Below are 14,026 nucleotides of genomic sequence, written 5' to 3'. Positions count from 1 at the left end.
ATTCCACTCCAAGACCATCCTTTTCTGACCCTTATCATACTGTTGATTACTTATTAAGCAATAATATTAAGTAATATTCCCCATTATAGACTGAAAGCTCCATGAGAATAGAACTATAACTGTGTGGCTTAACATGTAACTCCAGTGCCTAGCACAATACCTGGCACAGACATAGCACACAATAAAAATGGAGTGAATAAATGAAGGAAATTAGAAGCATACATTTCTCAGGACAATATTTTTCATGAGGAGGAGGCAGGATTTAGATACGGCTATTTAAGAACTGACTGACATAGTCTCTATAACTTTGTGAATATGGCTGTTTGAAGTTTTCATAGATATTCCCATAGCCTTTGACTCTGTAAATTAAAACTGACCATGGATTAAGCCACTGATTTTCAAACTGGGGTCTGCAGATATATTCTCGGGACCCATGACAATTTTTTTCTTTAAAAGGGCTCCATGTGTTACTCAAGTTTGAGAGACACTGGTCTCTGCAGCTTAAGTTCAGTATAGACCCCTGGTTTGCTGATATTTCTTTTTTTTTCTTTTTTTTCTTTTTTTTTTGAGACAGAGTCTTGCTTTGTTACCCAGGCTGGACTGCAGTGCAATGGCACGATCTCGGCTCACTGCAACATGCACCTCCCTGGTTCAAGCAATTCCCCACCTCAGCCTCCCAAGTAACTGGGGTTATAGGTGCATGCCACCATGCCTAGCTAATTTTTTTTTTTTCTTTTTTTTTGTATTTTTAGTAGCGATGGGGTTTAACCATGTTGGCCAGACTGGTCTCGAACTCCTGACCTCAGACAATCTGCCTACCTTGGCCTCCCAAAGTGCTGGGATTACAGACGGGAGCCACTGAGATAGATCCTGCATCTTAAAACTGAATCATTGGGAGAACTGTGGTCAATAGAAACCATATTTGGATAGAGACATAAATCAAAGAAACTGACTGAAGTGAGTCTCAGTCATTTTAGAGGGTGTTTTTTGGCCAAGATTGAGGATGCACCCAGAAAAAAAAAAGAGACAGAAACCACAGTGGATCTGTGGCTCGTACTTTTTCCAAACAGGATTTTGAGGGTTTCAATATTTAAAGAGGAAAAGTGGGCAGGAGCAGAAAGGGATGGAGGGAAAGAGGGAGGGTTTGGTGACATTCTTGTGAATCTGCCCATTGCACATGAAAAGGAGGGGTAAAGGGAATGGTCAATTATGTATTCATCTTGCACTCAGTAAATCTGTGCTTTACATAAGATAGAGTAAAAGTAAACAGAGAGTAGAGGAAGCAGTCAAATACGCATTCATTTTCAGGTGAGTGAGGGGACAATTTCTAGTCTCCTCCTGTCCTGTACCCATGAAGATAAACTGTTAATTTCCATTGTCAGGGTGACGGAAGCTGTGAAGACATGTGGCCTTCTATCTGTAGCTATCAGTTTAGGAACAAAAGGAAAGCCAGTTTTGCGGGGCAGGGAGGAGGGGTTGTGACTCAGCTTCCAAACGTCTCCCTTTTGGCATAGTGAACTGGGGGCCCTGAGATTTTATCTTCATTTCACAAAGAAGATGACAATCTCAGGTGATAATTATTTTAAAAGTAAATACTTTTATTGAATCAAAATTACAACTCCTGACATCATCAGCCACTCTAGAGAATGAAAGGGCACAATTCTCCATTCTGTGGATGGTTCAATGCTGTGAACTAGAAATGAGCTCATCAGATAGATGGCCCTGTTGACTATTACCACTAAGAATGGCTGAATAGCAATTCTCCAAAAAAAATTATTTTCCATAAATTTCACCTAATCAATTTATTTCACACAATCAATTTACTGTCAAAGTTATATAAACTAGAATCAAATCACTTGTTTTCTGTTACATTGTGTAGCAAATACTTCTTGAATGATTTTACAGGAAGTAATATTTACGGGTGTTTGGGAGGATTTTATAGGATAATTATTCCCCCTTTATTGGATAGTTATTCCCCGTTCCACATTTTTCTAGACTGTTATGGCAGAAAACTCTGGAGTTCCAAATGTCCATTTTCCATGTGTTTAAATGTATGCCTATTAATTTTTCATTTATTTTTAAATATTACAATAATATTATCAATAATTCCCAATATTCTGTGAGCGTTATTTTGTACCAGGTATTTGTCCTTAATGCTTTACCACATTATTGTATTTATTTTTTCAGCAACCCCATAAGGTAGCTACTATTACTATTCTCCTTTTATATCTGAGGAAACTTACCCAAGGTCAAATACCTAGAAAGTGATAAAACCTGGATTTTAACCCAAATTTCGTGACCTCATAGCCCACACTCTTTTTATTCTTTTAAGACGGAATCTCACTCTGTCACCCAGGCTGGAGTGCAATGGCATGATCTCGGCTCACTGCAACTTCCACCTTCTGGGTTCAAGTGATTCTCCTGCCTCAGCCTCCCGAGTAGCTGGGACTACAGGCATGCACCACCACGTCTGGCTAATTTTTGTATTTTTAGTAGAGACAGGGTTTCACCATGTGGGTCAGGCTGGTCTCAAACTCCTGACCTCAAGTGATCCACCAGCCTTGGCCTCCCAAAGTGCTGGGATTACAGGTGTGATCCACTACGTCAAACAGCCCACATTCTTTTTTTTTTTTTAATTATTATTTTACTTTAAGTTCTAGGGTACATGTGCACAACATGCAGATTTGTTACATATGTATACATGTGCCATGTTGGTGCGTTGCCCCCATTAACTCGTCATTTACCCTAGGTGTATCTCCTAATGCTATCCCTCTCCCAGCTCCCTACTCCCAACAGGCCCCAGTGTGTGATGTTCCCCTTACTGCGTCCAAGTGTTCTCATTGTTCATTTCCCACCTATGAGTGAGAACATGCGGTGTTTGGCTTTTTGTCCTTGCAATAGTTTGCTGAGAATGATGGTTTCCAGCTTCATCCATGTGCCTACAAAGGGCATGAACTCATCCTTTTTTATGGCTGCACAGTATTCCATGGTGTATATGTGCCACATTTTCTTAATCCAGTCTATCATTGATGGACAGTTGGGTTGGTTCCAAGGCTTTGCTATTGTGAATAGTGCTGCAATAAACATACGTATGCATGTGTCTTTATAGCAGCATGATTTATAATCCTTTGGGTATATCCCCAGTAATGGGATAGCTGGGTCAAATGGTATTTCTAGTTCTAGATACTTGAGGAATCACCACACTGTCTTCCACAATGGTTGAACTAGTTTACAGTCCCACCAACAGTATAAAAGTGTTCCTATTTCTCCACATCCTCTCCAGCACCTGTTGTTTCCTGACTTTTTAATGATTGCCATTCTAAGTGGTGTGAGATGTATCTCCTGTGGTTTTGATTTGCATTTCTCTGATGGCCAGTGATGATGAGCATTTTTTCATGTGTCTGTTGGCTGCATAAATGTCTTCTTTTGAGAAGTGTCTGTTCATATCCTTCACCCACTTTTTGATGGGGTTTTTTTTTCTTGTAAGTTTGTTTGAGTTCTTTGTAGATTCTGGATATTAGCCCTTTGTCAGATGAGTAAACTGCAAAACTTTTCTCCCATTCTGTAGGTTGCCTGTTCACTCTGATGGTAGTTTCTTTTGCTGTGCAGAAGCTCTTTACTTTAATCAGATCCCATTTGTCAATTTTGGCTTTTGTTGCCATTGCTTTTGGTGTTTTAGACATGAAGTCCGTGCCCAGGCCTATGTCCTGAATGGTATTGCCTAGATTTTCTTCTAGGGTTTTTATGCAAACAGCCCACATTCTTATCCAGTCCGTGCTGTGTGGTGTCCTGGGAAATGTGTTGGTCCTGCCCTCAGGCTACATGCACTTGCCTAGGTGTCCTTAACTTGCATGGGAGGTTGTTGACCCTGCCTTCAGCTTTGTGGATTATCTCAACTGCACCTCCAGGTATGCAGAAATTTTCCCCACCAGGCTAACTGGTGCCAGAGAATGAAGCCTCCAACTTCCTGTTGTCTGTTCTCATCCAAAGTCTAGTCTCACAGATAATTTCTTGCAGGATGGTAGGAGGGTCCCCACTGAGGAGGGTACATATGCTAAATTGTGTTCTTGGTAATATTAGGACAGTTTCTAAGGATGCTATCAACTTAGAGTCTACCTTTGAGACAGAGTGCTGTTGTCCAGTGCTGAAAGAGACTGCAGAATGACCCTTGCAGAGCATGCTAAGGGTGCTGTCCACTGCATCATGCAAGGTTGTCTCTATGAGGATTCCTGGAGAACACTTAACTCTTAGTATCAGGAAAAGCTGTTCTTCTGAGTACTTGGTCTTTGATCTTGTGGGCATGGAGCTCTTGGCTTTGGCTTCCAGGAAACTCAGAGCTGAACTGGTCATCCCCTTCTAGCAAATGTATAGCTCCTTGGACATGCAGTTCTAGAAGTGGGACATAATTATATAGAGACATAATTGAAGTGGGACATAATTATATAGAGAGATAAGATACAGGCAAAATCAGCCCTCAGTAGCCTCCTCTTTCTTTGTTCTTTGTCCTATGGACTAAAACTTGAAAAAATAACCCTTCCTTATTCCAGAATCTGACAGTCCACAAATGAAGAGGTCAGCAGCTTGCTTTCCCATTGACCTTGTCTTTCTCAGGGCCCTCTGAGCAAGGCCCTCCATCAAAACTGCTTCCGGGGAAGAATGTGAGCATCTAATCCACACCAGTTGCTTATGACTGGTAAAAGCTTAGCCTGCAACTTTTCTCAGAGGCTTCTGCAATTTATTGGTTCACCAACCAAAAGAATGCAATTCTTAATGTGAAATTTGAAGATTAAGAACAGAAAGGCATCAGGGGACCAGGAAGGGCAGGACTCAAGTGGCATCTTCTGGGGCTGGCTACTGGGTAGCTTGTATTCTCTTACCAGATGCCACAGACTTGGCCTTCACCTACCTCATCCTCCTTTTCTGACCATGACTGCCACCCCTCAGGGGTAGGGGACACATCTCCCAAATTTGCTGACCCCTCAGTCTTTCTGCATACCTCCTATAGCTCCTATCACAGTAGACTTTGTTCAAAAAAGCCCTCAGTAAATGACAGCAGAATTCAAATTTGTCTTGAGTAGCACTGAATTGCAGAGGGCTGGGAGGCAATGGAGACCTCATGTGTGGAGCACACACACACATTGGCTGGGGTCTACCATCAGCTTATTGTTTGATTTCCTAACAACACTCAGAATGTACCATCTCAGCAGAATCTTGACCTCTTCCCTTGACTCTGCTAGCCTTTCCCTGCCTTTTCCAGTGTCCCCCATGCCAGGTGTTGGCACATCCTCTGAGACTGTGGCAATGTGATAATAGCATGGCCACTGACATGAATTCCATGCACTGCCCAGATTGGCTGTGAGATGATGGGTATATCACTTATCCCTTTGAGCCACCGTTTCCTTATCTGTGAAACCAAGATAATGGTACTTATTTCACAGAATTATTTTGAGACATGAATGAGTTCATGTATTTAAAACACTAAGCATGGTTCCTGGCACATAATAATGCCCTTTGCTAAGAGCAGGGAGAATATCTTCATTTCTGGAGACAGGGGAGGACCAGGGTTCTCTCTGGGCACTAAGTGGGTTCTTACTTTCCATTTCTGCATTCAGACTCTGCTGGAAGAAAATCTGAGCTCTCTCTTGACCTTCCCATGTTGCAAATTAGGAAAATGATGCCCAGAGAGGGGATGAGTTTCTCAAGGCTGGTTGGCTTCTTAATGGAGGAGATGGACTTGAACCGGGGGCTGCCAGGCCTCCTTCTAAAACCTGGTGCTGTGGTTTTGCATTCACGAAGTTATGGAAGAAGAAAGCAGGACATATAAATGACTGTGACGGGACATATAAATCCTATGACTTTCTGACCACTCCTTACCCCCATGCTGAGCCAGGTGGCCCTGGGCCAGGGCCCCCTCAGGCCCCCAGGCTTTCATTTATCCCTAGGCATACTCTGACAGGGTTGTTGACATGCTCTAGAGCTAACAACTAGAAATTTAAATTTATACAGAAAGGCCTGTGTTTTATTTTCTTGCTACACACTAGATAGAGAAGTGTTTGGTAGAAGTTGAATGAATGAATGAGCATACATCAAAGCAGATTTGTCTTTATAAATTCTTAACACTTTTGAGAAATATTTTCCCCTTCTGTATTTTCTCCCTGCCAATCCTGTTTTTCTGTTGCTTTAAGATTTCTGATATCGAGAGCCGGATTTCAGCCTTGACCATTGCAGGATTAAACATAGCACCATGTGTGCGCCTCACAAGAAGACGGGATCAGAAGCAAAGGACCCAGGTGTGTTTGTCCCTTTCTCCCTCTGTTGGAATGTTACATGGCTTGGAAAATTTAGAAGATAAAATATATTTGGCTCTGCAAAGGTATATTGCTCATTGTATTCTGTTTGTAGGTACAAACCATAGATACATCAAGGCAGCAAAGGAGGAAACTGCCTGCTCCACCGGTGAAAGGTATGCTAAATTAAAACCACAAAGCTACCAAAAAATTAAGCCTGAATCATTTACTTTGGAAAACACAGAGACCTGAGTTTGAGAATTAGATCTAATAGAGCGTTCTCACACAGAATTGCTCGTCTGTCTTGATTTGGGTCCCCCCAGAAGCAAACCCTGGGACAAGGATAGGAGTGAAAGTAGCTTGTTTGGAAGGTGCACTGCTAGAGAAGAAGAGAAATGATTCAGAGAAAGAAATTAAGTCAATCAATACAGGGTACTTGAATTAGGAGTTATTTCTTTGGGCAAATAAGGCTAAGTCCTCCTGATGACCTCTGGGAGACAATGCTGGCTGCATCTCAGAGTTTTCTGCCCAAAAGGCAGGGAGATGGGATATTTGTCCTAAAACTCCCATCCATCTCTGGCTGAGAGTTACTTCTGGGGGCATTAACTCCCTGGTACTTCTGACCTGCCCCATGCATGAGCCAAGACAGAGTGGTGGTACTTGCTGTAGTATCTATTGGAATGTGCTAGAATGGTGACTGTCAGAGAGAAGTGAACAGAACACCAAAAGTATCTGCCACAGTGTCCAACCTAGAAAGGATTCTGGCAATGCCAGTCATGTTGCCTTTATCTAATGGACATTTTCAAAAAATGCCCTGGGTTGGAAGCCACAAAAGGGTGATGCCAAACTAGAAATTCAGATTTACAAATTAGAGGAGTAGAAAGCCAAAGATGTACATTTGAGCCTTGGTTCTGCTATTGATCATTTAACAAACATTTATTGAATGTTTATAATCTACAAAACTGTATGCAGTTAAAATTTATCACAGATTCACAGTCCTTTATTTGAAACCCTTGGGTCCACATGTGCTTCATAATTTCTTGAGCATTAGAAAGGTAATATAGTACATGTGCTGTATATTTCTTAACACCCCCTGTGGCATCTAGGCAGCATCTGAAAATCAAACACATTAATATCCTTACAGCAGAGCACAAGAACATTTGCACTCCATGAGATGGACAAGGACATTAAATGGCCTCATGTCAGTTCAGGTCAGGTTTTATAATCAGATTCTTTTGGCTCCAAAGTTGTAAAAATTTGCAAGTTTTAGAACCTTTTCTATTTCAGGACTGCACATAAGTATTTATGAACTGTACTGGGTTATCTCTGAGCTATCATTTCCCAGAAAGTTATCAATGATGCCCTAACTTATTTGTCTATCATAAAAATAAACACAAAACAAAAAGATTCCATAGTCAAACACAGTACAGGAATGAGATTCCAAGCCTAGAACAAAAGTCTGAGTAATCTGCCCACCTTGCTTTTTCCTTAACAATCAGTCCATCTTCTGGGTAACATTTTTTCCCATTTATTTCCTTTTAGCTGAAAAAATTGAGACATCTTCAGTGACGACCATTAAAACATTTAACCGCAACTTCATTCTCCAAGGCTCCTCAACAAACAGGACTAAGGAAAGGAAAGGCACCACCAAGGATTTGATGGTAAATGTCATCTCTGTCTTAATGTTCATCGCTTTCACTGTTGATGGTACCTCCATTCTGCAGCCTTTCCTTCTGTAGCTCCCGCATCAGAACCCCCAAAAAGTATCCTTCCTCCATGGTCTTATGGTCTGTTGGATTTGACTGGGGGGTGGATTTAGCGGTAAACCAAGAGCAGGGTGCTTGGTTGAATAAGGCCATGAAGCACACACACACCGCCGGTCACCCTCCTCAAATGTTACTCTAGAAATCACTATTACTAATAACTTTCTATGCACGTATAGAGGAAATAAGTCGTAACATGGTAAGTGTACTGGAAATTGCACTTGGACAAACCAAAATGGAGCTTAACCCAAAACATCCGGCTTATACCCAGAAGATTTCATCATGACCTGATCACTTTGAGCCAACTCTAGCCCCAAACCTTGCTAAAAGTATTATCAAACTATCTTAATCAAACCATTTACCTTAGACAAAAGTATAGGCGATAGAAATGTTTATCCTGGCACAATAGACAAAGTACCGTAAGGGAAAGATAAAAGAACTGTATCAAGCACTAAAAAGCAAAGACGAGCCCTTATACCTTCTGCATAATGTATTAACTAGAAATAACTATACACAGAGAACTTTAGCCAAGTCCCCCGAAACCAGATGAGCTACCCAAGAACAGCTGAAAAAGCACACTCACTTATGTGGCAAAATAGTGGGAAGATTCATGAGCAGCAGTGACAAGCCTACCGAGCCTGTTGATAGCTGGTTGTCCAAGATAGAATCTTAGTTCGGCTTTAAACTTACCCACAGAATTACTTAATCTCCCTGTAAGTTTAACTGTTAGTCTAAAGATGGACAGCTCTTTAGACCCTAGGAAACAACCTTCCTACAGAGAGTAAAAACTGTTACCACCATAGTTGGCCCAAAAGCAGCCACCAATTAAGAAAGCGTTTAAGTTCAACATCTAAATCTTAATTCTAATCACTCTACTGAACTCCTAACATCACACTGGACTAATCAATACTTAATAGAAGCAATAATGTTAATATAAGTAACATGAAGACATTCTCCATTGCATAAGCTTACATCAGACTGGAATAACCCACTGACAGTTAACAGCCTAATATTAGTAACTGATATAATAAGCACCCTATTATTGACACTGTTAACCCAACACAGGTATGCTCTAAGGAGAGATTACAAAAAGTAAGAGGAACTCGGCAAATCTTACCCCACTTGTTTACCAAAAACATCACCTCTAGCATTACCAGTATTAGAGGCACTGCCTGCCCACTCACATATGTTCAACAGCCACGGTATCCTGACCATGCAAAGGTAGCATAACCACTTGTTCCCTAAATAGGGACTTGTATGAATAGCCATACGAAGGTTCAGCTGTCTCTTACTTTTAATCGGTGAATTTGACCTATTCGTGAAGAGGCGGATATAAACAAATGAGATGAGAAAACCCTATGGAGCTTTAATTCATTAATGCAAATAAAAACTCAAACAAGCCTGCAGGCCCTAGCCTACTATCCGTGTATTAAAAATTTTGGTTGGAGTGACCTTGGAGCATAATTCAACCTCCAAACAACCTAAACTAAGACTGCACTAGTCTAAGTGAGTTAATACACATTGACCCAATAATTTGATCAATGGAATAAGTTCCCCAGTTCTAGAATCCAAATTGACAATAGAGTTTACAACCTCGATGTTGGATCAGGACATCTTAATGGTGTAGCCGCTATTAAGGGTTTGTTTAGCAGTAGGGACAAGGTTCTAAAACTAAGTAACATCCTGCCTGCTATATACCTCTTTAATATGTGGGTATATCCTCTCAACTGCATCTCTAGCTCCTTGTAGGAAGCAGCTTTGATATAAGAGAAATAAAAATATGTAAATAGAATATTAAGGTCTGGTTGAGATGTAACAGTTTTTATTCTGTTTTCAGTTCATAATCAGTCTTCCTTAAATTTCGCATTAGCCGTTAATGCTGTGTTCCTGAAAAAAGTCAGCAGCTACTCCTAAATGTAGCAAAGGAAGAGACAGTAAATAATCTGCATGAACTCTAGAAATTATACAGAAAGGTGTGTTGGATCTTTTGCTTAAAAACTGTCAATCGATAAAAATAACGAGACAAGTCCCTATCATTTTATGAGGTTTATTTGCCAAAGTTAAGGATGTGCACGCAGGAGACAGGTCTATACCTTTCTCAGAAGATGATTTTGAGGGCTCTAAATTTAAAAAGGAAAGTGCAGGCTATTGAGAAGTACACGTGTAATTTTCATGTAAGAGGGGGGTAGGGAAAAATAGTCATTCATGCCTTTGTCCGGCTCAGTGAATCTGCATTTTTTTTTTACATCAGATGACATAGACAAACGGGGCAGAGGAAAAATGCAGGGAATCTGCATTTTTACAGCAGATAATATAGAAAAATGGGGCAGGGGAACAATCAGATATGCATTTGTGTCTGGTGGGCCAGGGGGGTGACTGCACCTGTAAAGATAAGCTATCAATTTGCATTGCCATGGTGAAATTTTAACAGAAACACCTTAGGGTAAAGATCTTGGAGCTAACCAGGAATTTCCATGTAGGCAAAATATGGGGGAGGCGTGTAGCTTTTCATCTTGTAGCCATCTTATTTAGGAAACAAAACGAGAGGCAGGTTTGCATGACCCAGTTCTCAGCTTGACTTTTCCCTTTAGCTTAGCGATTTGGGGACCCCCAGATTTAATTTCCTTTCACAAAACCAACATACATGTCACAGTTTTGGCAAATGTTTGATGCTGCTTATGTAGAAAATGATCATCTGACTAAGCTGTCTCAGTGATACCAATTACACGGAGGGCAGATCATGTCTGAGATGACAAGACTAAGGCAAGCACAAATTTATTCTGTTCTCTTTTATCCTTCACCCATTCCTCCCTTCCTCTTCCTCCCTGTCATTGTCCCTGTCTCATGAGCACAGAAGCACTTCATAATGGCATAATGGTGGACACATCCTTTTGAAATACAAGTTACTCTCAGGCATTATATGGCAGTAGCTCTACTCACTGCCTTCTCTTCATTGGTCAGCCATTAACCCTGACCTTTTAAAGTCTAATTCCCTTGCTTCTGACCATTATTTCACAGAGCGGAAAAAGATGTATTATCACACTAAAAGGGCAGACCACTAGGATCATGGAAGGAACTGGTTATAAATAAGAAAGTTAAAAATAAATTGTCTTTCATAGAGGCAGGACATGAGATTGGTGGCTGCCGGAGGTTGTGGGAAGGGGCAATAGGAAGAAACTCCTTAATGAGTAAGGGGTTTTACTTTAGAGTGACAGAAATTTATTGAAACTAGATAAAGGCGGTAGATGTACAACCTCATGAGCATACTAAATGCCACCAAATTGTTCACTTTAGAATGGTTTATTTTATGTTACGTGGCTTTCACCTCAATACTTTTTTTAATAAAATAAAAATAAATTACCTTAAAGTAACACAGAGAGGTTAAAAATGAAAGAATAGACAATATTTACTAAACAAATAAAAGCAAAATAGGGCAGAAATAATTACTTTCAAAGAAAGGAGAATTCCAGATAAAAAGCATTGAGAGAAAACAAGGAGGAAAGATGTTTAAATGTTGATAAAATAAAGTAGTTAAGTCATGAGCCTTTCTTGATTTGGCAGATAATAAAGCAACACAATTTACGGTGCAATGGTTGGTGACTTTAAAACTCCCTTATCAGCCTTTGGCAGCCCAAGTACCCCATAAATAAATACAAATTAGAGAATTGAATAGTGTAACTGTTAAGCTTTAATTAAGATGTTTATCTAACTTTATATTTTATAGATAATTCACTCTCTTTCCAGGCATCAATGGACCGTTTATAAAAATTGGCTTTATACAAAATCACAAAGAATACCTCAATAAATTCCAAAAAGTAAACCCTCTATGATCACAATGCCAAACATAATCTAGGGCAGTGCTGTCTAATAGAACTTCATGTAATGAGGGTAATGGTCTATATCTGCAGTGACCAGTACAGTGGCCACAAGCCACATGTGGCTATTGAATACTTGAAATGTGGCTACTGCATCGAGGGAACTGATTTTTAAATTTTAGTTAATTTTAGTTAATCTGAATGTAAATAGCCACATGTGGCTAGTGGCTACCATGTTGGACAGGGCCAATGTAGAAAATTAGAACCTAAGTTAAAAAACAGAAACCCTACTTAGAAGTTAAAAAGCACTTGTACTCACATACACAACTGTCCATACACATACACGTGCACACTCACACACACATACACATACAGTTCAAAATAACTACTGAATTAGAAAAATCCACAGGGCGCTTACAAAATGAAAACATTATATATACCAAAGCAAATAGAATACATCTAAAACTACACTGTGTCAAATTTATAGTATTAAATATTTTGTTCCTTGTTAAAGAAGAAGCAAAACAACTAGACATTGAATTCCCCACATCAAAAATAAACATAAAAAACATCTAATTAAGACCAGAAATTATAGAAATGATCTCTCTACATCTACATCTAGGAATTGATTATTTGAAAAAAATAGAAATGTTTTGTAAGTCACATAAAGAAAAAAACTGAAAACAAAAGATTATATAAAAGGATGTCAATTTTTTAATATATAATGTGGTGTAAAACTATTCTCATAAATTTAGAATCAATACTAGTCAAATCAGAATCAAATCAGAAAAATAGCAAAAACTAACTTAAGAAATAAAAAGAAACTTAAAATCTATTAAACCTTTCAAAAGGATTCTGTGGCCAAATGATTTTGCTGATTTTTTTTTAAGCAACAATTAATTCCCATACCATATAAAATATTCCAGGTTATCAAAATATTGAAAACTAAAAGATTCATGTTGTGAAGCTATCAGAACCCCAATCATGAAAGCCTGATCCATGTCTGGTAAGCGTGTATACATGTTCTGTGCCCATCACACACAGGCACGCACAGACACACGAAAATTATTACACCAGTTGTACTTCTTCAGAGATGAAGAATATGAAATAAAATATTAGCCAATTAAAGAGCAGTGCATTCAGTAATAAATTACAGTAGGCCAAGCGAGGTGGCTCACACCTATAATTCCAGAACTTTGGGAGACCAAGGTGGGAGGATCACTTGAGGCCAGAAGTTCAAGACCAGCCTGGGCAACATAGTGAGACCTGTCTTTACAAAAACTAAAAAGTTAGCCAGTCATGGTAGCATGTGCCTGTAGTCCCAGCTACTAGAGAGGCTAAGGGGGGATCCTCTGAGCCCAGGAATTTGAGGTTGCGGTGAGCTACGATCGCACCACTGCATGCCAGCCTGAGCAACAGAGTGAGACCCTATCTCTAAGAACAAATGAATAAATAAATAACAGGTAGGTTTTATGGGAATGCAAGGATAGCTTAAATACTGTGATATCAATCCCATTTATGCTGGAGGTTGCAGTTTTTTGAATTTTCACATGAGTGAAAAATCAGACCTTGGTGATGACCTTTAGCAGTAGGATACAAATAACTCCCACACACTTAGCGTTCCAATAGTGGAACACTAGGCATAAGTGGATTTTAATAAATCACATCAACAGTTCAATAAGAAAAGTCATTTCTTCCCAAATTAATCTGTAGCTTAATCCAATTTTCATTTAAAAACTCGGTGAAATTTTCCTTGAATTAAAGTTCATGTAATAATAGAAAGAACAGACAAAAGCATTTTGCAAAATTCCAGAGATTTTCCTCCCAGATTTTAAAACACATTAAAAGCTGAAATGAAACTGATCATTAATGAAATAAAATAGCCCAGAAATAGATACAGCCACATATGAGAATGTGTTATATTATCTTTGTAAAAGATTTAGAAACTAGTAAAGAAGGTATGGATTATTAAACAAACAAGAACACTGTACTTGCAATACTGGACATTGGGATGGTAGTGGGAAGAAGGCACATTCGATAATTACCTTATTCCAAATACCAAAATTAATTTCAGGTGGATTAAGAAGTATGCATTTAAAAATGACATCACTTTCTAAATGTTGTGAAACATCTAACTGGTCAATAAGCATGAATAGCTTTT

The 14,026-nt window shown here is 39.4% G+C and overlaps 1 protein-coding gene and 1 long non-coding RNA gene across 4 annotated transcripts in view; one reads left to right on the top strand and one right to left on the bottom strand.

Annotated features, from left to right (window-relative positions):
- Positions 1–14,026, bottom strand: part of LOC103227430 (uncharacterized) — a 63,954-nt gene that overhangs the window by 6,369 nt on the left and 43,559 nt on the right. The gene's annotated exons all lie outside the window — the stretch shown is intronic.
- Positions 1–14,026, top strand: part of MYRIP (myosin VIIA and Rab interacting protein) — a 403,697-nt gene that overhangs the window by 387,405 nt on the left and 2,266 nt on the right. For both annotated transcript variants that reach the window (XM_007983730.3, XM_007983733.3), the window contains 3 exons: positions 6,186–6,290; positions 6,403–6,463; positions 7,830–7,948. In XM_007983730.3, coding sequence (XP_007981921.3) covers positions 6,186–6,290; positions 6,403–6,463; positions 7,830–7,948 — 285 coding nt within the window. The remainder of the gene's footprint in view (positions 1–6,185; positions 6,291–6,402; positions 6,464–7,829; positions 7,949–14,026) is intronic.

Source organism: Chlorocebus sabaeus, chromosome 22, assembly GCF_047675955.1.
Source record: "Chlorocebus sabaeus isolate Y175 chromosome 22, mChlSab1.0.hap1, whole genome shotgun sequence".
NCBI classification, from domain to species: Eukaryota; Metazoa; Chordata; class Mammalia; order Primates; family Cercopithecidae; genus Chlorocebus; species Chlorocebus sabaeus.
The sequence above is the reverse complement of the archived record's forward strand: the minus strand, read 5'-3'. Positions and strand labels throughout refer to the sequence as shown.